The sequence below is a fragment of the Apostichopus japonicus genome, chromosome 17, assembly GCF_037975245.1.
Source record: "Apostichopus japonicus isolate 1M-3 chromosome 17, ASM3797524v1, whole genome shotgun sequence".
NCBI lineage: Eukaryota > Metazoa > Echinodermata > Holothuroidea > Aspidochirotida > Stichopodidae > Apostichopus > Apostichopus japonicus.
In genome coordinates, this window is record NC_092577.1 from 14176030 (window position 1) to 14202632 (window position 26603).

A 26603-nucleotide genomic window follows, 5' to 3' on the forward strand; every position below is an offset into this window, starting at 1 on the left:
GTTCCCGCGAGTTTCAGTCGTCCCTCGGCAATCCGCAAGATTAAATTTCTAATATTAGCAATCTCCTCCTCGGAATATAAATTTCATAATGCCAGCCCAAACATTTACTATCGATCCTGGAGCTTATTAACAAGTCACTAGCACAGTAAATTAAAATTGTTTGTCTAGCTTTTTCTGCTCATGCGTCCTGCACTGCCTTGGCCCGTTAGTGCACCAGCAAATGCAATGCATACAGTGCAGTCGCTCGCCGTGTACAAAGAAGCCACACGAAAAGGTAAAATCCCAGACTCCTTAAGTAAAGATTCACAATTGCAGAGTTTGTTCTGATTTCACTGACCCACATAGAACAATACTGCTCAGTTTGACCAAATTAGTTTTTAAGTGCAATCAAGAGATCTGGATGTACTGTCTACAATATATTGTTTGAGATATGTTGTATCACTAAAAGCCATGTAGTCACTGTACATTTCCAATTGAAAGTGGCCATTGGCTTTGGGTCCAATATGACATCATAATAATTACTAACGTGCAATCAACATATTGATATGTATCATTTGAACATATCATGTCACCAAAGACGTTGAGCCTCAATAATGCCACTAACAGTGACCATAGTTAGATATTTCCGAATGTTAGTCATTTTGCGGAGGAAGAAGTTGATTGACATACAAGTACTAGAAATATGTTGCTTGGATGAGTATGAACTATCAAAAGTGACTCCGATGTTCTTAGCTGAATCAGATAATTTAACAGATGCGGATCCGATGTGGAGGTTGGTAAATAACGTACGAGACGTATCAAAGCGAGAACGAATTAGGAGCACCTCTGTTTTCGAGTCATTGAGTTTCAGTTTTTTAATGGTAAACCATTCCTCTATGTCTTTAACGCAACCTTCAATTAGTGGGGGGCCCTGACACTCAGTCATTTCAACTTGATGCAAAAGTTTCGTTTTCACTACTAATTTGAAGGTCAGGGTCTATAAAACAATTTTGGTTCGAGTGTCAAGCACTCAGATTTTTGTTTTTTGTGCTTTGGGCCCATTATCAAAAATGGCCGCCATCGAAAATCATGAATTACAATTTTTCCTGGAAAAAGCTTATAATTCCAGAAAAAATCGGACCATAATACTCCATATACCTTTGTAGTATGCCTATGGACCTATAATCAAATTAAATTGGCTCCATAGGGGGGAAAAGGTCAAAATCCTTAAAAGAAATCCATGAGAAAGCAGCCACTCCGGGAATGATTAGACATGGCATGGCACTTGTAAAAAAGACAACTGAGCACCTCAACTCACACCAAGTCCCTGTTTTGGTAGTGGACCAACCACTCTATGACCTTGCAAAAAAAATCAGTGGACCTTCCCTGACATCTTCGGAGAAGACAAGTTTGTGTTGATGCTAGGTGGGCGCCAATTTGAAATGGCTTTTTGGAGCACCATGGGAGATATTTTGCATGGGTCTGGATGGCCAGAAGCCCTGAAAGAAGCTGGGCTAGTAAAGACAGAAGCAGCAGCCACATCATTTTTGAAAGTGTCCAATGTAATGAGAACAAGATATGCCCATCAAGTTATTGTTGTTGTACTCGACAGCCTTCAGAAACAAGCCTACGAAGACAGTGGAACAGATCTCCTTTGAGGATTGGGTCATGGTAGCTTCTCAAGATAGCCCAACGTTCAAATGGCTACTCGTACACAAGTACCAACAGATCATATTTATGTTCATTCGGGCACATCGGGAACGGAAGTTTGAACACATGGTCACTACCCTGCGGAAGCTTGTGCCTCTGTTTTTTGCTTTCGATCACCAGAATTATGCCAGGTGGATTCCTATTTTTATCCGAGACCTGGAAAGTCTCCCAGATAGCATCCAGGTAGAGTTTGAGAGGGGAAACTGGACGATAACTCAAAGCAATCGGCTTTTTTTCTTCTACCAATTGATCATGCACATGAGCAAGCAAACAAAAGGGTGAAAGGAGTTGGTGGCATGATTGGTCTCACAGAGAACCCTGCCATGCTTAAGTGCTGGATCGTGACTGGCCCGGAAATCAGCCGCGTCGTTGAGGAGTTCACTGGAGTAAACGACAACGAGGATGATGAAGAACTCCCTCATCATGAGGAAGGATATGCATCTCAGCACCGACTTTAACGCCATGTCAAAGATCTGACAGAGGTGTTGCTGAGCAAGGGGAGTCCTTTCGAGGAGGAAAGTAAGGACCTGGTTACATTGAATAACAAGGTGTGTGAGTCTGTGGCTGCTACCGAATCTGTCCATAAATTCGAATCTATGGGACAAGTGCAGTACAAGAACTTCAGGGAGAGTATGCTTGATTCGATTGTTACACTTCTGACAGCACCGATCAAGCGGAATAACTGACTGTTGTTCCATGAAAAGAAAACAAAGAAGAAGACAGCAACTAAGCTGAGAATGCAGCACTTCAAACGTCATGTAGAACTCTATGGGCAAGCCTTTGTTGTGCCCGACAGCCCTTGGGGTGATTTGGAGAAGTTTTTTCGTCACGAATCTTCCCCATACCCACCTGCGTTGTCATCCAAAGGGTCTCTCAACTCTTGTACCAAATCAGATTAGTTGGTATACATCAAGGAAACCAGTGCAAGTAGCACCATTTCTGTCGACGTGGAGCTGATTGCGCCAGATCTTTACGACTTCATTGTTATTGACGGTGGAGTACTGATACACTCCCTTCCTGGTACAACATTTCAAGGCAAGACCTTTGATACATATTTCGACAATGCATTCTGCCCAAGAGTTCGCCACGACTTGAAACGATCGACAAGAGTAGACATTGTCTGGGACCAGTATCGGGCACTGACAAACAAAAGAGGCACAAGGGAAAAACAAGGAACAGGCACCCGACAATGCCTAAATGGTACTGCCAAAATCCCCGGAAATTGGCAGAAGTTTCTGGCGAACGCTGATAACAAGAAGGAATTTGTTCTCATTCCTGTCAAAGAAGATAACACAAGGACAGTTCCCAGATGACAAGAATGTCTACGTTACTGCAGGTGATCAAGTTCACCATGTTGGAAACAGTCTACCGATGGATCAATGCAACCACGAGGAAGCTGACACTCGTGTCCTTGTACATCTTCTCCACGCCCTCCAACCATCTTCACTTGGGATGGTTCATAGTGGAGACACAGATGTTGTCGTAATTCTTCTGAGTAATTTCCATCACATCATGGCTATGAATCCGGCCGCAGAAATCTGGATCTCCTTCAAAGCGGGAAAGACAACAAGAATGATCTCCTTGAAAACAATTGCTACAAGCCTGGGCACGAAAACTTACAAAGCAATGGCCCTCTTCCACGCATTCACTGGATCAGACAGCACGTCTTCCTTCAAGTTTAAGGGTAAGCGATATTGCTGCAAGTTATTGCAGGAAGTACTAATCCTCATGGAGGAATTTGCAGTTATCGTCGATACTCCATTCCAAACATCGCCAAAGCTGAAAGAAGTGACAAGTAACTTTGTCTGTAGACTGTACTCCAATGAGTCAAACGAGGAAAGTGACGTTGAACTCGTCCAAATGAGGTTGTTCTCACAGAAGACCAGAGACGTGGAGAGAATTCCTCCAACAAGTGATGCTTTGGATCAACACTTCAAAGAGAGTGTCTTCCAAGCGAGTATCTGGACAACAGTCCAAGGGTCCATGATGCCGGTCAACAACCCCATTAATCATGGATGGAAAGAAGAGGATGGCAATTAAGCTGCTTCCCATTTGGATCTCGCTGCCCCTCGCCAGGGATGTGTTCCACCTGGATGTGAAGTGCACTTGCACAAGCGCCTGCTCCCGGTGCACATGCATGAAGAAAAAGTTGAGGTGCACTCGTCTGTGCAAGTGCAAATGCGAGAAGTAGCTGTACCAGAACAATTTCCAATACTGGCATGTATAGGCCTACTGTATATGGTCAAATTGTTTGACACTTTTTTATTAAAACTATTGTTCAAGAAGTTATTCAAGAAATTATCAAGCAGTTACTCACCACCATATTGTAGAACAGTTAAAGATGGATGAAAAAATCACTATATTATTGGGTACAAGTATAATTGTCAGGTTATTACGAAACAATTATTTGTTTCAGCTTATTGGACCTGTGACCCTTGGTGTATTTTTTAGGTTATGCGCTTATACTGGCAAAGTTATTGCTTCTATGGGCAATATGCCTAAAGGACAATTTGATACTCTTGATCCTGTATCCATACATACCTCAAATGTTCAGATCGGATATTCCAATCAAATCACCCCCCAAAAGCCCCAAACTTTGATGTGAGTGCTTGACACTCGAAAAAAATATTGGTCTACAGAGCCTTACCTACAAATTGGTACTTAAAACGAAACTTTTGCATCAATTTGAAATGAAAAGAGATAATTACACATGCACGGCCCCCACTAAATAGACGTTATCGCATCCATATGAGTAGACTTGGTAAACGAGAGGTACAGCTGGTTGTCGTCAGCGTACTGGTGAAATTTTAGTTATGGTGACGGATGATTTGACCCAATGGAGGCATGTACAACGTGAAGAGGAGATGGCCTAAAACGGACCCTTGTGGAACCCCGAAGCGTAGATGTTGAGGTGCAGAATGACTTCCACCAATAGATACTGATTGTCGTCTATCTGAGAGATATGAGCGTAGCCAGTCATGAGCAATTCCGGTGATACCTAAATGAGCTATTCGTTTCAATAGAATGTTGTGATCAATAGTATCAAAGGCGGCAGATATGTCAAGGAGAGCAAGGAGAATATGTTGCCCTGAGTCAAGTGCTTGTAGAATATCATTATGCACAGACAAAAGTGCTGTCTCGGTACTATGGAACTTCCTGTAGGCTGATTGTAATGGTTCAAGGAGTGAATTCTGTGATAAATAGGTGTTCAGCTGGGCAGCCACAACCTTTTCAGTGATTTTGGAAATGAAAGGTAGATTCGAGACTGGGCGGAAGTTTTTGAGGTCTTCAGGATCAAGTGTTGGCTTGTTTAGTAGTGGTGTAACAACAGCAGATTTAAGTGATTCAATGACAACACCAGACTCCACAGATAAGTTAACTATCGTAGTTATTAATGCTAGTAGCTTGCCCAAGCATAACTTGATGATAAAAGTGGGCAAAGGGTCTAAACAGCTGGATTTGTTGGGTGTGGTCTTGATGATTGACTCAATTAGGTCTTCGTTGACTGTTAGGAATGAATCCAGCGATGAGGTAGCCATTGTCTTTGCATAGCTGAAATCGGAGCTTATAACCTGTGAACCCAGAGACTGTCGAATAGCTGATATTTTATCGGAGAAGAAATCGCAAAATCGGCTGTCATTTATATTATCTGATTCTGAACTCAGTGTCAAGTTGAACCCCCCCAAAAAATGAACTTATAAAGCGCTAAAATTTATGAAGTATTCAATAGCGCTGTACAACCCTAGTAGAACGCCAACTTGAAAAAAATGAGTCTCCAAGCAAGACTTGAACTGACTGAGAGTGGGAGAACAGATATGGGCAGACCATTCCAGAGCTTGGGCCCGGCTGATGGAAAGGCACTGTCGCCATAGGTTTTCAGTTTAGTCCTGGGAACAGTGAGAGTGAGTGTATTGCTATAACGCAAGGTATAACGAGTATTGACTTGGAAGGACAGATCATCTGACAAATAGGCGGGTGCCATTCCATGAATGCACTTATTCACCAGGAGCAGTACTTTGAACTTAATTCTGAATTAAACAGGAAACCAGTGCAAAGAATGGAGGATACTCAGAGATGGTGTGTTGAAGTCATAGCAGTCTAAGCAAGCCTGGCTGCGCTGTTCTGCAGACGTTGCAGTCTCTGAATCAGATACCCTGGAATACCATGGAGCAAACTATTGCAATAATCCAAATGGCTATGAATGAATGAATGAACCAAGGTGCTCATAGTTTTCGAGACATATGTTTCCTTATCTTCTTTAGATTAAAAATATAAGAGAAGCCAGTCTTGCAAACTTTACTAATATGCTTATCCATTTTCATGTGTTTGTCGAAAATAACCCCGAGGTTGCGGACTTGATCACAAGAAGCAATGGAAGCACCACCAACTTTGATAGACTTATTGACGACCTTTATAAGCTGGACTGGAGTGCCGAGAAAAATGAACTCAGTTTTACTGTCGTTCAGCTTCAATTTATGAGCAGCCATCCAATCCCTAATATCAGAGATACAATTTATACTAAATATCCTCTGTGCCATTAAAACCATGCATGCATTCTATCATTCATCACTGCTGACAATAATCTGAAGTGAAAACTGCTGCTTGACCTCTTAAGTACAAAATGTTGGCAAATTGTCTAAAAGCTAAGTTCAATGCTTGGATAAAGCATGAAGTATCTCACCAGTGGAAGAGTTATATAATATTTCCTTTATATATTATTAAGTGGAAAATGGAAAGGATATAATGTTTTATTGGAGCTTAGTATTTGGTCATGTTTACCTTGTCTGTGATTATTTGCAGATTGATAACATTTATCAAAGTCATAATTTCAGCATAAAATGAATGTTCATATATTTACTATAGGTGATCTGACGAGCACAAAAATTGATACAAACATTCAAATAACCATTCAAATAATGCAAGTCAAAAGTCACCCAGATGCAGGTCGACTATTGAATTACAATAGCTTAAATCCCAACCTTAATGTCCATCCATGCATACATTCTATCAGTCATCACTGCTGATAATAATCTGAAGTGGAGACTGTTGCTTGACCTCTCAAGTACAAAAGAGGAAACAATCTGAAGGGACAAATGACCCCTCCCTGTAGTGCCACCACTGTATCTCGCTATTTCCATGGATAAAGAAGTTGAGTTATGTCAGCAGTACCCTGTGTGTTTAGCGTGTTTAGGTGCTACATCGTGGTTGTTATATAATAATGCCTTTATATGTTATTAAGTGGAAAATAATTTTGGAATGTGTACCAGATATAAGTTAGGAGGGGGGGGGAGGGGTTGAGGGGGAAAGGAAAATAATCTAAGGGGACAAATGCCCACTCCCCCTGATGCTCAAAAATCAAAACTTGCAAGTGGTAGTTTCAAAACTTATCGCACAAAAGAAAACATATTTTGACCCATAATTGACCTTTGGTGACCTTGGATAACATAACGGTAATTTTACAAAACGTGCCACTTCTTCAGTTACAACTTGTCCCAATATATCAGCCATGTTAGTGACTAGAAGTTGTTGCAACAATTAGCATAAGTTGGCAGTTTTTTGCACATAGGCAACCTTGAATGACCTTAGATGACCTCACGGTTTTTATCAAACATGATCCCCTCGATGATTTGAAATATGTTTTAAAATTTTATTTGCTACAATGTTCACACATGATGTTTTTGCTAAAAAGGTAAAATCAACTTTTGGCCCCTTTTAACTTGAGAACTGGGTGTCCACTGAAACGGAAGTTGGTTTCCTCTATAGAGCACAACGAGCTCTATCATATATCGAAATATTGTCCACCTTTTTGTTTCGCCCTGTATCTCCTAAAATGAGCATTTTCTTCAAGTTTTGATATTTAACCTTTTGACCTCACAGTCAGATGTAATTTGACACACTGATGTCAAAAAGCAACATGAAAAGTCTGTACGACCATCCTTAATGTACTCATGTAAAAAAAACGACATATGATAACACCGCAGACGAAGATTGCACAGGGGTCAACCATGGACAATTTTGATCAGAAGGTTTCTTTGAGATCCGATTATGGCAACGAAACTTTAAATAACCAAAGAAACCATTACAGGTCAGCGGAGGTCTACCTGAGGTCAAAGGTCACCTAGATGCGGGTCGATTACTAGATTTCAATAGCGTCACTCACAACAAGCCCCAAAATATCAACCATGTCTGACACTGTCAGTGGGAGTTTCACAATGTATTGCCAAAAATAACACATTTTGACCAAACATTGACGTTTGGTGACCTTGGATCACATCACGATTACTTTGGAAAATGTTCCCCTACTTCATTAAAAAATTGTCCTAATACTTCAGCCATGTCAGACTTTGTGACAAAGAAGTTGTTGCAACAATAAGCATAAGTTTGAATTGTTTTTGCATATATAAGCAACGTTGAATGACCTTGGATAACGTGATGGATTTAATCAAAAATATTCCCATCAATGATGTGAAACCTCTCCTAAAATTGCCATGTGCCCCAATGTACACACACATGTTATTGCTAATAAGGTATCAAAACCAACTTTTTGCCCCTCATAGCTTGAAAACCGGGTGTCCGTTTGCAGCGGGAGTTGGCGTCCTCTATGGAGCACAAAGAGCTCTATCATATATCAAAATATCGACAAACATTTTTTCTTGCTCCTTATCTCCTAAAGTGAGCATATTTTTCAAAGTATTTCAAAAAGCAACATGACAAGTCTGTACGACCATCCTAACTGTGTAAACCTTGACCTCTGATAAATTCCGCACACGAAGGTCGCAGAGGAGTCAACCATGGACAATTTTGATCGGAAGGTACCTTTCAGATCCGATTATGGCCACGAAACTTCAAATAACCCAACAACTAATGCAGGTCACTGGAGGTCAACCTGGGGTCAAAAGTCACCTAGATGCGGGTCGACTACTGGATTAAAATATCTTTACTCCCAACCTTGACGGACATTTTGTTTTCAAGTTATTGCAAAAATACTAGTTTTCGACCCCTAATTGACTTTTGTTGACCCAAAACATGGAAATGAGTTGCCCTCAAAATAAATAAATGCGATATGAGGAAATATACAAATGTATTACACTAGAAAATTAATCCATGGTTGATAGAAGAAGGATACTCCATTAATACCAATTTTTGATTAAAAATTATCTGAAAAATATGTTGGCAAGAAAACTTGTTTATTCAATGTCAAGATCTTGCATTAAAGTCTAATATTTACATGAGTCTGTAACTTATGGAATATTCTGAAAAGTGTCCTTTGAGATATATTCAGACAAGACTGGTAAAATTTCGAACATCCATTCTGAATGTCCTTTTTGAAATTTTGTAATGTCATATTGTTGATATATTGGATTCATAGAAGGGGCTTGACTATGTGGAATTGCTCAGAAGCAGGGCCAAAATCAACACCTACTGAAAAATTTGCATGGTCACCTCAAAAAAAAAAAACATGCAAAAGTTGGACCAAAATGGGAACCCACTAAGTTTTGGCAAGTTTGTCACAATATTTTCCTGGAAGATATATGAACTTTGTTCCTTTACATAAATAAATCGCTTGGATAGAAGACAATCTTTAACCATGTTTGCATCTTACATTTCTGTTTCAGATTCAGTGTGCACCAAGAAAGTATTAAATGTTCAACTAAAGCCATTAGAAGACAAAAGGCAGGAACTCTCTCACAAACTGAGTGAATCAGAAGATAAAAAAACAACATCTCACTGGAAGACTAGAATGGCATCAGAGAAGGAAAGACAACAATTCACTGATAAACTAACAATATCAGAAGATGAAAAGCATCAAATTACTGGAAGACTTAAAGCTGCAGAGGAAGAGAGACAACTACTCTATGATGAACTAACAGAATTAGAAAATGAGAGACAACAATTTATAAGACGACTAAAGACGTTAGGGGAAGAAAGACAACAATTCAAAGATGCATTGAAGGCAACAGAGGAAGAAAGACAACAGCTGACTGAAAGACTATGGTCAACAGAGGAAAAAAGACAACAGCTGACTGAAAGACTATGGTCAACAGAGGAGGAAAGACAAGAGCTGGCTGAAAGGCTAAAGACATCAGAGGAGGAAAGACAACAGCTGACTGGAAGACTAAAGACATCAGAGGAAGAAAGACAACAGCTGACTGGAAGACTTAAGTCAGAGGAGGAAAGACAGCAATTCAAAGATGCATTGAAGGCAAGAGAGGAAGAAAAGCAACGACTGACTGGAAGACTACAGACAACAGAGGAGGAAAGACAGCAATTCAGAGATACATTGAAGGCAACAGAGGAGGAAAGACAGCAATTCAGAGATACATTGAAGGCAACAGAGAAAGAACGACAACAGCTGACTGGAAGACTACAGACAACAGAGGAGGAAAGACAACAATTCAAAGATGCATTGAAAACAACAGAGGAAGAAAGACAACAGCTGACTGAAAGACTAAAGTCAACAGAGGAGGAAAGACAACAATTCAAAGATACATTGAAGGCAACAGAGGAAGAAAGACAAGAGCTGACTGAAAGACTAAAGTCAACAGAGGAGGAAAGACAACAATTCAAAGTTACATTGAAGGCAGCAGAGGAAGAAAGACAACAGCTGACTGGAAGACTAAAGACAACAGAGGAGGAAAGACAACAACTCAAAGATACATTGAAGGCAACAGAGGAAGAAAGACAACAGCTGACTAGAAGACTAAAGTCAACAGAGGAGGAAAGACAACAATTCAAAGATACATTGAAGGCAACAGAGGAAGAAAGACAAGAGCTGACTGAAAGACTAAAGTCAACAGAGGAGGAAAGACAGCAATTCAAAGTTACATTGAAGGCAACAGAGGAAGAAAGACTACAGCTGACTGGAAGACTAAAGACAACAGAGGAGGAAAGACAACAATTTAAAGATACATTGAAGGCAACAGAGGAAGAAAGACAACAGTTGACTAGAAGACTAAAGACAACAGAGGAGGAAAGACAACAATTTAAAGATACATTGAAGGCAACAGAGGAAGAAAGACAACGGCTGACTAGAAGACTAAAGTCAACAGAGGAGGAAAGACAACAAATCAAAGATACATTGAAGGCAACAGAGGAAGAAAGACAAGAGTTGACTGGAAGACTAACTTCAAGAGAGGTGGAAAGACAACAATTCAAAGATACATTGATGGCAACAGAGGAAAAAAGACAAGAGCTGACTGGAAGACTAATGTCAAGAGAGGAAGAAATATTTCACTTCAGAGATGCATTGACGATTAGAGAGAAAGAAACACAACAGCTGACTTCAAGACTAAAGACAACTAAGGAGGAAAGACAGCAGTTAAAAGATACGTTGAATGCAACAGAAGAAGTAAGAAAACAGCTGAGTCGAATACTAATGTTATCAGAGCAAGAAATATTTCACTTCAGAGATGCATTGACGAATATAAGGGAAGAAACACAACAGCTGACTTCAAGACTAAATTCAACAGAAGAAGAAAGATTACACTTCAGAGATATATTGATGGCAACAGAGAAAGAACGACAACAGCTGACTGGAAGACTTAAGACAACAGAGGAGGAAAGACAGCAATTCAGAGATACATTGAAGGCAACAGAGGAGGAAAGACAGCAATTCAGAGATACATTGAAGGCAACAGAGAAAGAACGACAACAGCTGACTGGAAGACTACAGACAACAGAGGAGGAAAGACAACAATTCAAAGATGCATTGAAAACAACAGAGGAAGAAAGACAACAGCTGACAGGAAGACTAAAGTCAACAGAGGAGGAAAGACAACAATTCAAAGTTACATTGAAGGCAGCAGAGGAAGAAAGACAACAGCTGACTGGAAGACTAAAGACAACAGAGGAGGAAAGACAACAACTCAAAGATACATTGAAGGCAACAGAGGAAGAAAGACAACAGCTGACTAGAAGACTAAAGTCAACAGAGGAGGAAAGACAACAAATCAAAGATACATTGAAGGCAACAGAGGAAGAAAGACAAGAGCTGACTGAAAGACTAAAGTCAACAGAGGAGGAAAGACAACAATTCAAAGATACATTGAAGGCAACAGAGGAAGAAATACAAGAGCTGACTGAAAGACTAAAGTCAACAGAGGAGGAAAGAAAGCAATTCAAAGTTACATTGAAGGCCACAGAGGAAGAAAGACTACAGCTGACTGGAAGACTAAAGACAACAGAGTTGGAAAGACAACAATTTAAAGATACATTGAAGGCAACAGAGGAAGAAAGACAACAGCTGACTAGAAGACTAAAGACAACAGAGGAGGAAAGACAACAATTTAAAGATACATTGAAGGCAACAGAGGAAGAAAGACAACGGCTGACTAGAAGACTAAAGTCAACAGAGGAGGAAAGACAACAAATCAAAGATACATTGAAGGCAACAGAGGAAGAAAGACAAGAGTTGACTGGAAGACTAACTTCAAGAGAGGTGGAAAGACAACAATTCAAAGATACATTGATGGCAACAGAGGAAAAAAGACAAGAGCTGACTGGAAGACTAATGTCAAGAGAGGAAGAAATATTTCACTTCAGAGATGCATTGACGATTAGAGAGAAAGAAACACAACAGCTGACTTCAAGACTAAAGACAACTAAGGAGGAAAGACAGCAGTTAAAAGATACGTTGAATGCAACAGAAGAAGTAAGAAAACAGCTGAGTCGAATACTAATGTTATCAGAGCAAGAAATATTTCACTTCAGAGATGCATTGACGAATATAAGGGAAGAAACACAACAGCTGACTTCAAGACTAAATTCAACAGAAGAAGAAAGATTACACTTCAGAGATATATTGATGGCAACAGAGAAAGAACGACAACAGCTGACTGGAAGACTTAAGACAACAGAGGAGGAAAGACAGCAATTCAGAGATACATTGAAGGCAACAGAGGAGGAAAGACAGCAATTCAGAGATACATTGAAGGCAACAGAGAAAGAACGACAACAGCTGACTGGAAGACTACAGACAACAGAGGAGGAAAGACAACAATTCAAAGATGCATTGAAAACAACAGAGGAAGAAAGACAACAGCTGACAGGAAGACTAAAGTCAACAGAGGAGGAAAGACAACAATTCAAAGTTACATTGAAGGCAGCAGAGGAAGAAAGACAACAACTGACTGGAAGACTAAAGACAACAGAGGAAGAAAGACAACAGCTAACTGGAAGACTAAATACAACAGAGGAAGAAAGATTTCATTTCAGAGATAGATTGGATACAAGTGAAAACAAGCTGAAGACATTGAAAAATGTAATTAAAAAATCTAATTGATATGATTGATCGTCTGTCCTTCAATGTTAAACGCCCACATTCCTTCTTCTAGAACAGTAGTTCCACAGTTCCTGGGAGTTCCTTTGAAGGTTGGGTCACAATTTTAAGCACTAAATAATTGTGAACATGTGATTTTCTCTGAGCAAAGTAGTAACTTTGCGATAGTCACACCCTCAAGTAAAGGTCAAAAGGTTATCATTGCAGCCTGCCTAAAAATAAGTGTAAAGAAATTTATCAACTTAAATAATGTTTTCCCTTCAGACACAGGCTACTTCAATGTTGGTATACATTTTAATTTGTGGCAAGTAACCACTGGGAAGGTGCATTCTTCTTGACTCATTCATTGTGTTGTTTACATGACAGGAGCATGAAGAGGCTAAATCAAGTCTAAGAGCTACAAAAGATGAACTTGTGAAGTCTCAACTGGAATATGCCAAAGAATCCATGGCCTTACAAGAGGTCCTGAAGCAGACTAGGGAAGCCTTGAATCGGCAAGAATTGGTAAGTATGATTAAAGGCACACTCTCAGCTAGGAAATTGCTAAAATCAAAAATCTTGTCTCAACGTATTCCCCGATTAAAAAATAAAAACAATGCTGCCCTCTTCTCACAGCGGCAACATATTCATTTCTTTAATATGCAAATGGGTACCGTTACCGCGAAGGTATCAGATTTCCGAGATTCTAATCTGCCTCTCAGTGTTGCGTAACCTATAGGCACACTGTGTAATTGTACTGTGTGCTATTCGAGTTACGCAATTTTTCGATTTGCTATATCGAACAGTGCATATTGTACTGCTGGGAAACGCTATACCAGCTCGTAGCAGCAGGTAGTTGTAATGGAAAGTCATATGGGCCCGTATGATCTCGTGCTGCCGATTTTTGTTGGAGAAATTGCTGAAGAAATAAAATGCGAATAGTTTCGTCGTGTAATTCTCTATAAACATGTGACTGAATGTGTGCTGCTTATGTACTGTTATTTGACGAAACGACTTCTTCAATACTTGAGTTCAAAATAAAATAAAACAGTGAGCAAACAGCTTATCTACTAGAGAGCCTGTGTAGAAAAAAAACACGCACATAATACAGACAGGTTAATGAGCATGGTGAACACAAAGAGATAGATGTAAGGGGATTAGTAGACAAGGGATGGAGAGAAGAAAGAAAGATAAAAACCAACAGGGGAAGAGGATAGGTAGGAGATAAACAGTGGAAGAACAAAGAGAGGATTAAGGGAAGGGGTAGGGAATAAACTGGAGAAGGACAACGACAGAAAAGTGTGGAGAAAAAAGGGGTGGAAAAAGCTATGAGAAGAGGAGTAATGGGGGAGGGGGGCAAGTGGGGAAGGAGGGGGAATGAAGAAAAGTTAGTCATGTCCTTCCTGAATGTTGAGCCCATGAGGTTGAATGGTGCGAAGGCGTAGCATCCACAACCTCTTTCTGCTGATAAATGTTATGTTTGTTTATTCACTGAGATTGTAACTTGCACTCATTGTAATAACTAAAAATTATTGTTCAAATCTGGGTGAAAGTAGACCCCTTAATGATGCCCCTAACACGTTAAACTAGAAATATAGCTCACACTCAAAATTTGCCAAAAATGTCAATGTCTTTGCTGATATGAAACTATATGCACATGACAACCTGATCAGATGACAACTACAGTATAGGCAGTTAAGAGTAACTATCTTTAAGCAGTGCAAGTACTGTACTGTATGTACGAATGATGCCACATCATCATGAAACATAAAAAGAAAACATAAAGAGAAAAGAATAAATGTGCAATTTTTGAACACAAACTGCTTCAGACAGGTAGGTAGCACATTCTACAAGATTGGTAAATGTCTTTATTTTTCAGAGATAAGGACAAATACTACAGGTACTGTTATCATTAACTTGTGGGGTTTGAACATTTTTGGGTCCCTCACATTTACAGACCTCCAGTGGCTGTATTAGCACAATATTTAGCACTACATGTCTATGTCATTAATATAACATAATACAATAAATGAATAAATGTGTCCAATGTCCTAAATCTGGTTAGTCATATACAGTCCTACAGTAGTAGACTGCAGACCTAGTTAAAATGTAGACTTATTTACAGCATGGAATGGTTACAGTATGTACATAAAAAAATTACCAGTCTCCACTGGGGTATAGCTGCTGGAGTGCATTGCTGCATCAGCTTCTGTTGGGCATGGCCTTTCATTGAGGAACTGGTGTTATCTTTTCTGGTTGATCAGTTTGGATACCAACCTCTCGAGTTTCTTAATTGGGCACACACCTTCAACTGAAAAAGACAAATAATACCGGGATGTGCAAAGTTAATAATATATCAGAATGCATACTGTACGCAAAGCAGGGAAGTGCTCATGAATATTTGAGTGCCAGGCAGATTGGGCGGTAGTGTGATCCACACCCTGGGAGAGGGATTTCATGGGTGGGGTACCCCCCCCAAATGGACAAATTTTGCACATGAAGTATGCTTAGGTGGTGCTATATTCCTATTCTGTGCCATATATTCTCCCAGATTTTGGTTATGGTAAAACTTATTAAATTATCATCAAAAAGTGCTGGGCGAAAAAGGCTAAATACTGTTTGTGCGGGGCGGCATTCAGAACTGCTGGGCGTACAGTAGCTGCCCAGTGTGAGCAAATCCCTGACATAGTGAATTATATAACTTCCAACATAAATTACTGAATACCACGTTTTGCCCTTCACTAAATAGTCAAAAATTCAAATCAATTTTGCAAACACAGAACAGTAATAACACTACTAGTTAATACAGAACTTTACTATTGGCAGCATAAATTCATCACATCTGCTTTATGATTTACAGTACGTATGGTGTCAACTCTGCAAGTATTCAAGAATGGTCCATTTACTAATATAGTGCAAACCTAAACTAGTGATGTGCAACAATTTCTATTATATTTCTTATTTCTATGTTAGTAGTATACACCTGCAGTATTATAACTCATCTACTAATACCTTACATACACTAAATATCATAACGTTTGATGTTACAATGGCAATGTCCCAGTAGGCTTGCTCATACACTAATATGTCACCAAATTTCATCATGTTCAGGGATGCATAATTGCTTTCAAAAATATAGCTAGGCTTTGCTTATTTACAAGACTAAAAATTACGGAATATTCTACAGGTGTGCCCTAAACAATGAAGTGTTTAAAAGATATATACTATAGAAACATGATATGGTATATAATGGGTGACCATTCTAGTTCTCTCACAAATCAGTTGTATCATTTTCATTTTGTATAATTTTTAGAGCTGCATGATCAGATTATGTGTAGAGCTATGAAGCCTTTGATGTTGTTATATTTTGGCAAATGTCTTTAATTTCTATATCATGATGAAATTATCAATTATTGTAAGACGGACTCAACGATCCCCGGAATGGTGTGTCATGTCCGATGAAGCGCATATTTGGTGCGTTATTACAACTACAATATGTGCGTCAGTGTCCCTCAATGTGCCATGCATGGTGTATCCTTTAAATTAAATGTGATAAATTTTGTCGAACATAAAATGGTGGCATTCATAATTATTGGTGACATTGATTTGTTTATGTTGTCCTTGATTGTATGATTAAACAACGATGATAGCAAACTATCATGTTATGAATGCATAAACATGTGAACAATATCTACTATCCTTCACTAATTCAACAAAGGAGCCTGTAGAGCTAGTGTAGCTTCTTTCTGAGAAGGCTTTTGAGTTTTGAATTAATTTGGAAAACTTAGTAATATCAGTTATCACTTTACACTACAGTTACAGGAAAAGCCGCTACCGTTTTTTTAAAGTTACTATACCAAGTTGGGAGTATTATAGGCAAACTCTAATTTGGGTGAAAGAGTTTAAATTACAAAGTGGCTATTCTTACGACTAGTCGTAACAATAATTCCCTTTTACGCATGCACAGTTGCTTTTACGTGGCTATTTTTACGACTAGGAGTACTCTTTTTACGACTAGGAGTAACAATATTTTCCGGTTAAGGGTTGGGTTAGGGTAAGGGGTTAGGTTTACCCGGGCTACTACATGCGCAGTTGCTTTATTTACTTTACTGCGCATGAATTCGCCGATGTCGTAAGAATAGTTTATAAATAATTGTTACGACTAGTCATAAGCATAGCCACGGCCTTTAAATTAATGCGTACATTTTTTCTTTGCAAGTGGAGAATCATCCACAGCTAAAGTGGCTATGCGGATTGACAAACAAGTGAAGCAAAGTAAATATTCTAGCCTATGCATATTAGACTTAAAAAAGTAAAAGAACCCAATGCCTTAGTAACTTAATTCATCTTGGAGTTGCTCAGCAGATTCAAGGTTATTTCACCACTTAAGAACCCATTCTCAGACAAAAAAAGACAAAACTGAAATGGCTACACAAATTAGTAGTCTATAACTGAGAATGACCATGCATGCAAATATGCAGTAAATTTTCAAGTTGTCAGACTAATTTATTTGTTGCTAGGAACTCTATAATTGTGCTGGTAAAGTAGAGTATGAAATGAAAACAGTTACTTTATTGCGTATAGGCCCGTCCCTCACGTATCTCATTGCATACTAGACTTACAGTTACAAAATAAATATGCCCATATCAAAAATGCTCCTGACAGGAATAACCATCAAATTGAGGCAGGCCCTCCATGGTGCATAATTTTACAAATCTGGGCCTGGAGCTAGGCTACAGTAGTCCTACTTTTGCTATTGCTCCGCTCATGAGAAGTTGCATTTCTTTCGAGTTTAATTTTCTTGTGGGGAGATCTCCCTACCAAATCCATATTACACTTATGTAGGCTAAGTCCTATTCATATTTGCAAAGCTACCGAATCATAAACCAAACACATGATACCGCACACTTCCATACTGATCATGCTTAGGCGAATATAAGTAGAAAAGCATAAATAACACTTCATGAAATGTTCGGCCTAGGCTAGGCTACAGTTTGTACAGCAGCCTGCACTGCAGTAGCATGGACACTGCGGAGTTCGGACACCTAAGCTTTAAAACACCCCAAAACTATATCTCATGGTATAAATCACCTGAAACTATACTTGATATGGTTGGGTCATTTTGGAGAGAAAATAACTGTAGCTTCGTAGTTTTTCGTGCAATTGGCTCTTGCTGCAGGTTGTCTCATCGTGAAATCGCGTATTTCTTAGGGGTGTCCGAACTTCGCAGTGTTCCAAACTTCGCAAAACTGACTATACTACTACTGTACTAGCCTATGTCTCTCGGTGTATTAGTTGCCTTAGTTTGTAGTACTCGTAGTAGAAGGCCTACAGTAGCTAGCATGATCTATTGAACAATATAACAATGAAGCCTACGGCAGACCAAACACTTCGACCGGAAAACAGTATGCAGTAGCCTAAATAGTAAATATATAACGTTAGTCGTTAGAATAATTTGCTGCCTACCTTCTCGTATGATCTGCCATGCCAGTAAATGCTCCGCGAAGGTAGCATTGGTCATTTTGTCGATCCCCGATCTCTGTTCCAGTAGATCGTTTTTGGAGACCCAGTCCACGTACGTAGCACCAGCTCAAGTACACTTTTCATTTCATGTCCGTTTCGTCGCTCACTGCTTTTTGCATTGGGACCCACAGTAAAGCAACCTGTGCCTTCCACCTCAACAGCGCGGCGACGCGGCCGCAATATACACGTTACGTGTTTTATGCTACCACTGCATGAAACTGTGCTATATATTACGTATATTTACATACAGGGTACACTGTACACTGGCAGTATATTACAAATACCGTGTCACGTGATTAACGGTGAACCATCGAAACATATGAAATTGGCCCGCCCTCTAAAAATTTCCTAGCTGAGAGTGTGCTTTTAAGTATAGTAAGTGAATTGTGAATACAAAACAGTTAGTATCTGTAGCCAGTTTACCATCAGTAGCAAACGAAGTGTGTGTTTATAAAGTTAGCCAAAATTTTGTGACGAGACCATTACTGTGTTGAATTTATGATCAAACCTTCCACTGCTAAAGATGTTACAAGGTATCAACATAATTTTGAGCTGTACAGACATAGTCCAATGATTTAAAGACTGATGTTCAAAGTCATGCTACATTTGATTACAAGAAGTGTGAAGTAAGTAATGAGTACATTCACCTATGCTAAAATCAGTTGCTTTATTATGCTAAAGACTTAAAGAGGTCATGACACGGTCATATGTCACGCATTGAAATGAAATATTTGGACAATTTGATTAGACAAATATATAACTTTTTTGTTAGAAAAACGTTATTTTCGTGTAGAAAATATCAAATGAAATTAACGAACTATGACGCATTCGGAACCCGGAAGTGAGAAAAACAAATTTTGCAGCGATAAGCCTCGTGACGTCATTGCATGAACGACGCTACGCTGATATCATTGTGTACTGTGTGTTTCACTGTGTAGTGTGTGTTAACGCGTTTTCATCAACTTGAAATAAATTACATAATGAAGCACAAAATTGATCAGAAATGTCTCAAAGTTCCGACGATAATTCAGAGGAAATAGAATTGCGCTTGTCTTGCTCTTCGTAGAGTTTTGATGAAAGCGAAAATAGCGATGATGAAGAAGAAGAAGCATTTGGTTTGCAACCATACCAATTCGAGCCAGTGGCAGTTGCGAGAGCTGGTGCAGGAGATTTGGGAGACTAAGCTCCTTCAGTTCCTGACGTTGATAGACTCCAAATTGACGTAAATGAAGGGTCAGTACATGAATTAATGTATTTTGTTTAAATGTTCCACATTTATATGTTTCTTATAAAAAAAGATAACCTATTATCGAGTCGTTACGTTCATTTCGCGCAACTACTAGAGGCTACTACTACTAGTACTACATCTAGTAATGCAACTACCGTACAAGTTCTGTTTGATGTAGCTTAGTGCATATTCAATGAAATTATCATAGGACAAAGCAGTATCATTGTGGTAGGAAATAAACGGATACGAAAATTAGTTCAGGTAAAATATAACAAGTAATTTGACAATGCAAAATTATTTAATCTAACAGTAGGCCTAGGCTAGGCCCATACTGGAAATTTCTGCACTCAATATTTTCTACATCATCTATTTACGTTGCGCTTACCATTCCCAGCAGAAAATAGGAATACTGAATTTATTACGTCTTTTTGAAATAATGACTTTCAGTTCTTTCCCAATCTAAGGCCTACATTTGGTATGGGATTGTGGTACAAACCAATAAAAACATATTACATAGTGTCAATTATTGTCTATCCCTGACCAGTCTTTCAAAACTTGTTGATGCAGTTACAAAATGGTCTCATATTTGGTGTCGTGTGAACTACATGAAAGCCATTTTTTCTATGCCATTTATGTTTACAACTTCAATTTGCAGGTGCACCTGTGAGAATTGTACTGCAATGCCATCAGCAATAGAATGCAAGTTTTGCAGGGAAATTAAAGAAGTGAAAAACAAAGTGGACAGCGTAGAAGATGATAGTTTGCGGTGCATAGTCCAACACCCAGGCTTTCAAAGTGTATGTCTGGACATTTATGTTATTGAAACAGCATATTATGACTACCAGCAACAATATGGACAGCTGCAAGAATAAGATTTACACATGTAAGTATAAGGTAGTGTACCTACATAATTAGAAAACCTTTAAGTAAAGTAGGGTACTAAATGATTTGGTGAAAAAAATATGTCAAGACAACATTTTAGCAGGATTTACAGAATCTACAATTGCCAGATATGTTTGTAAATCAGATTGGAAATAATTTGTTTCATATTTATTTCAAATTTGTAATGTAATATGAAAAAAAGGGTGAATACCATCAAACTATTAGGCCCATAAAGCCGGTGCTATTCCCTGGTTTCAATGACGCAAGTGATATAATGTTGTTTGTGCAACGACAGAACACAGATGACTCAGACAATGAAGAAAACTCATAGCCTCTTGCTTGCAAGACCGGCTCATCAACTGAATACAGTTCCTACCAGTACCTGGAAAAGGGAATAGCATTTGCATACATGTAAGTGCAGAGAAAATGGTTCATTTCCCCATTCTTCAGTGTCTGCACCTTTGTGGGGGAGTGTTTGAAAAACTCTTCAAAGAAGTTAGAAATAAATCCTGTAAAAAAGTGAAACACTCCTTTTTGAGTTAGTGGATAATTTTTTTCACAATGTATTGTTTTGCTTCCAAATCTTATATGCAGATTTCGGTTCGTTGCCTATTGGAAACATTCAATTCAATGGGCTTGATTCAGTGTTTTGTTATGATGCATTTTCTTATATTTTATTATTTCCTTTTTTTTCTTTCTGACAGGCGTTACAGATATGTAGCTTACAGGCAACTAGTCAGGTGGTGTTGGGGGTATCTTGGCAAAAAAACACAGAGTGACCATTCCTGCTTGTGCAGTTACAAAGATTAGGGAGTGCTTCCCTTCAGCTGAGTATGTGGGGTTCCTGTACCCAGAACTGGACTAATTACCGCTTGCCGACACAGGGACAAATATCGTCTGCATGAAGCATCGCTTAAATGGCATTCAGATTTGATGGCTTCAAGTTTGCAATGTTCCCATGAAAAGGAATATTGATGTATTTCATTTGTATAAAACTTGATCGGTGAAACCCCATGTCTGTATATTATACAAAAAACTACATAAAAAGTGAATGAATTAAAAATAATGAAGAAAATGAATTATTTCTTTGTCATATGTTTCTTATTTGATTGATAAAAGTCATACACATTAAACATCCATTTTTTTTCAAACTTTGTTACATTTCTGGTGATGGTAATAGTCTCTTTCTAAAGCACGCATTCCAATCTTCAACAAGAGTTGTTTGAAGTGATTTTCATAATACATCCCAAACAGCCATTCATCCTGAGACTAGATGCTGAAAAACCTATATGCAGGTGTAGCTGGCCAAAAACACAGTGACCAGGCAAAACTATATTTTTAGGTTTGGAAAATTTCAAGTGGCACCTTCCCATGAGGGTAGGGTCGGTTTACTCTGAGATCGTGGGGACAACTTGAAAAGGCGGAATGCTCACACAAAAATAAACATATTAAGGCAAAATAATGGGTTTACTATGCACATGAATCGTGCATTAAAAGCAATGAGGTCACTTAAACAAGAGCTGTTATACGTCTTATAAGAAATCCACTGAACTTATAGGAAAATACGGGTCCTCTCCTCTAACACTGTTGTTATTATAAGAAATTATGTTGATCTTGTGCACAACCATCTCAACTTATCCTTCCTCTGTTCTCCTCTTACTATGCAAACTTGGCTTATAGTATCTTCCCTTAACTTTGTCCCCTACTATGATACCCTATTAATTCCATCCCATAATTCCTAAAATACATCCCATAATTAAAAGAGTACATCCAAAAATAGGAAAGTGATAAACATAAACAACAACAAATCATTAACTAGGCTTTGCTATGGTTACACATGCAGTATCTTGCTTGTAAAGTATTGTGACCTCAGTTACCAAAATTTATATACAACGGCATACTTAAATTTTACATTAAAAGTAGAAAAAATGCATATCAACAACCCTTCCCTACTGTTCACTGGTTTTCTTGAGCCTGGACTTCTGCCTCTGTAGAGCATCTTGCTTGGTTGATTTGCTGACACCGACTTTACATGCTGTAGGGATATGCCTAACGTCATGTTTAGGCCTAGTACTACTGCTAATAGGATTTTGAAGAGAAAATAACTGTAGCTTTGTATTTTTTCGTGAAACTGGCTCTTGCAGTAGGTTGTCATGGTGAAATCGTGTATTTCTTAGGGGTATCCGAACTTCGCAATACTTACTATAGTACTTGTACTTGTAGTGCTTACGGATGGCTCCCCGAGATCGGTCGTTTTTTTTATTCGTTTGATTGTGGGGTACTTTCCGGGCAGGAGTACCCTTCCCCTACTCCCGCCAAGTCCAAATCGTGACTTTAATTCATGCGTTGAATCGAAACAATCTTACTTCTTAGTGGTTCAAAACGGTCACTACATACATAGCTATAGCCTGAACACGCAAAATCAAACCGAGTGTTGTTCACAAACTGAGTCCATATTCTACTGATTTTCGAATCTTTCGGATATCTATGAAGACTGATTCCTTCCGATTTGGTGTTGCTGCAACCACCAACAACACACCGAACCGGCAGTTTTGCTCGAAAAATTGGAATAACTTAACAAAATTCAGTTTCGTTAAGACTAGCACTTGTTTACCTCGGAACGTATAGGCTTATGTACCGCGTCCCGACGCCGTGTACAGACAGTGCATTTCATACTAAACATCGTTCATGCAATGACGTCATTGAGTCTGAAGGTTAAACTGCTTATTTTTCGAGCAACGGTGGGACGTTATTTATTCATTTGATATTTTCTACACGAAAATAACGGTTTTTTAACAAACAAAAATTTTATATTTGTCTATCAAATTGTCCAAATATTTCATTTCAATGATCGACATATGACCGTCTCATGACCTCTTTAATTGTTGTAACTTTACAGGTGACAGTTCTCTTTTAAATGTGTCAGTACACCAAATAAGATATCTTTCCAACTGTGTTTATGCTGCAGGCTAACTCCGCTTCTGCTATGGATGAAGAAATCCTGCTTGAAGAACGTGACACTCTAGACATATCACAGGAATCAACTTTGGCAGGTAGGATCACAATGAAAATATCATTGCTGCTGCTTGTTGTAAATTTCTAGACAGTATAATGTTTCCTTATGTAAAGTCTGCTTATCCTTAAATAGTCCTACCCGAAGCTTTCGAAAGCTGTCAGAGATGTAGAAGAGGGGGGGGGGGGGGGTAACTTCAGTGAATTTAAGTAGTGTATGATGAATTGTCAAACTGTCGATTATGTTAAGATATTAAAAGTCAAATGAACTCTGCAGAGGTGTGGATAAAGCCAGGAGTATCATGGAAAGAGGTTAAATCTTGTTTAGTCCTTGCCGAAGGCAGAAGGAATTTATGCTATTGTAGAAAGTAAAATAACGACTGAAAACTGCATTTAATTATAAACGACTGGGTTAAAGGCAACTAGCTAATTTGATTAACTTCTTTAAAAGCTTGCCAACTATTTATACCCAATTCACAATGTGCAATGAACTATGTGAAAGTCTTGCTTCTGTAGACTGAGGTGAGGACTTCTTTGTAGACCACGAGAGCATACTGATATATATATATATATTTTGTTAAAGTAACGCACGGACCGTGTCGTCTTTATTATATTATTTCGTTTACTTTATAGTTTTCCAAGTGTGACTGACAGTGGCAGGTGCGCGATACTAACTTTAATTTAACTCCGGCCAGCGTCTACACTATGGTGTTGGCATGTGTATGCGTGCGTGTGTAAGAGCGTGTGTGTGTGAGTGCGTTTGTGACGCCCAGCTTGTAAACACGATATCTCAAGAAGGGAAGATCAGACCAGTTTCATATCTTGTGTGTTGAAGTACCACATTGAGTTCAAGAAGCCTATTATATTTTAGTGGAGGTCAAAGGTCATTTGAGGTCACCAGGGGTCAAATTATTAAAACCTCGTAAACCAGATATCTCAAGAAGGGAAGCTTGGAAGGACCTCATATTTAATGGTAGGAGTACCACATTGTGTAAACGAAGACTATTGCTTTTGGTCGAAGCCAAAGGTCATTTGGGTTTATCAGAGGTCAAACCGTGAAACCCTTGTAAACATGTACACCCTCACTATACATTACATCAGATTCATGGAGAAAACTGCTCATGGTACATCATCGAAACCACAATGCATTTTTGTTTTCTGGTTTTATAAATCCAGCCAAGTCAATAACATTTCAGTAGTTGTTAAACTGACTAACCATGTTTGAGTGATGTCAGTATCTTAGTTTGTGTTGTAGTGAGCTTCCTTTACATTGGAAGATTATCAAAGATGTTATCAAAGATACAGTGTTACTAGATTATCTACACTATAATATAAAATTACATTTCCCTAACACTTTTTTTACATTTCTAGCATGACTTGTGAAAACATGTCACCTTCTCATAATGGTAATTGTGTTTCTGTATTTCTTGTTTTAAAGGTAAAGAGAACTTATTCATCAAATGCCTGCGACATAAGATGAAGAGTTGGTTTGAAACCATGACTCCTGTCCCCTGGAAAAAGTCTTGTCAATGGAAATCAAATGATCTCTTTATTGCCAGCGAACTAGTCTTAAAAACTTCTGGTTCAAAAATATCTAGCAGAGAGGTTGATCGAAATTGTAAGCTACACTACCTAGATATCTTTACTGATGAAAGACTAAAAGCAGAGACTCGAATCATTCTGGAAGGACAGCCAGGCTCCGGCAAGACAATGCTCTCCTCTCAGTTGGCCTATGACTGGTGTTGTGGGAAGCTGGATATCCCCATGGTCATCTATCTGCCCTTGAAAATTGTTGATAACATGACAATTATTCAAACTGTCAAGATGTTCTACATCAGTAAAGGCATTCCCATTACAGAAGAGGATATTGAGTCTATGCTTACCAGTTCAGAGAAGGAAGTATTACTCATATTGGATGGGTTAGAAGAATACAATGGTGGAACCAAAGATGGGATTCCCTCAGAGGTAATGAGAGTAATGACAAAGGAGAAACTATCCAACTGCATTGTTATGATCACAGCTAGGACAGACTATGCGAAGGATCTACCTCGAGGTCCAATGTTGAAGATAGGAAGCTTCGGTGAGGACGAAAGGAATGAATACATTGAAAAAGTCTACTCTGAAGATCTCAAAAAGAAAGAAGAAGTCAAGGAATTGATTGATAATGTTCCATTTATTCTTGATATTTGTAATGTTCCACTACTCTTTGTGCTTTTAGTACATAACATTGATAGATTAGGAAAGTTACAAAAGACTCAGCTTGACAGGGTTACTCCTTTTGTGAAGGCCATTGTAGACATTCTGTGTTCTGTGCAGGATGAGGAAGAAACCTCGGGTCATCTGTCATACCAGCAGCAGGAATCAATTTTTGAAGAGGATGAGAGCAGATCAGAGGGTGAAGTATCAATATTACCCCATATTACATTGGAGGAACTTGCCTTTAACGGCCTCTGTAAAGGAAACCAACAATTGTTTTGGGAGAAAGACTTTGTGGATAGAAGTGTCAGTAATAGCAAAACATGGATAGATGCTGGGATACTTGTTGAGGAAGGAACTCCATTTAATTCCCCTAGTAGAGATCTTCAGACTGACTTAGGCAGGGAAAGTCCCCAGACTGATTCCATCAGTAATGAGTCATTGAACACATCTAATGTTACTTCAGCGATGAAGAGAGGGGTATCCCTTTATCCTGATTTCTTGGAATCTATCAATCAATCAAAAAATAAACCAATATTGGAATCAAAAAAGAAGAAATCAGAACCTTTACAGAAAGGAAAAGCTGTGAAATATGTCTCGCTACAGGTTAGATTCTTTGATAAGTTAATCCAAGAGTGGTTTGCAGCAAAGTATTTAGCCCGCCTCTTCTGGGGTCACAAATCAACTGAACACCATTACAAGTGTCAATTGGTCAGAGAACACTTGGCTAAAATAGAACCAGCTGATCTCCATTATGTCTTGCGCTTCACTTGTCACATCTGACCTCCCAGCTTTCATTTCATTGCCAGTTTTCTA

The 26603-nt window shown here is 38.8% G+C and overlaps 1 protein-coding gene across 2 annotated transcripts in view; it reads left to right on the forward strand.

Annotated features, from left to right (window-relative positions):
- Nucleotides 1-26570, forward strand: part of LOC139984262 (uncharacterized) — a 28357-nt gene extending 1787 nt beyond the window's left edge. For both annotated transcript variants that reach the window (XM_071998094.1, XM_071998097.1), the window contains exons 3-6: nucleotides 9306-12949; nucleotides 13334-13471; nucleotides 23548-23632; nucleotides 25030-26570. In XM_071998094.1, coding sequence (XP_071854195.1) covers nucleotides 9431-12949; nucleotides 13334-13471; nucleotides 23548-23632; nucleotides 25030-26570 — 5283 coding nt within the window. In that variant the 5' untranslated portion in view covers nucleotides 9306-9430. The remainder of the gene's footprint in view (nucleotides 1-9305; nucleotides 12950-13333; nucleotides 13472-23547; nucleotides 23633-25029) is intronic.
- Nucleotides 26571-26603: the final 33 nt, after the last annotated feature.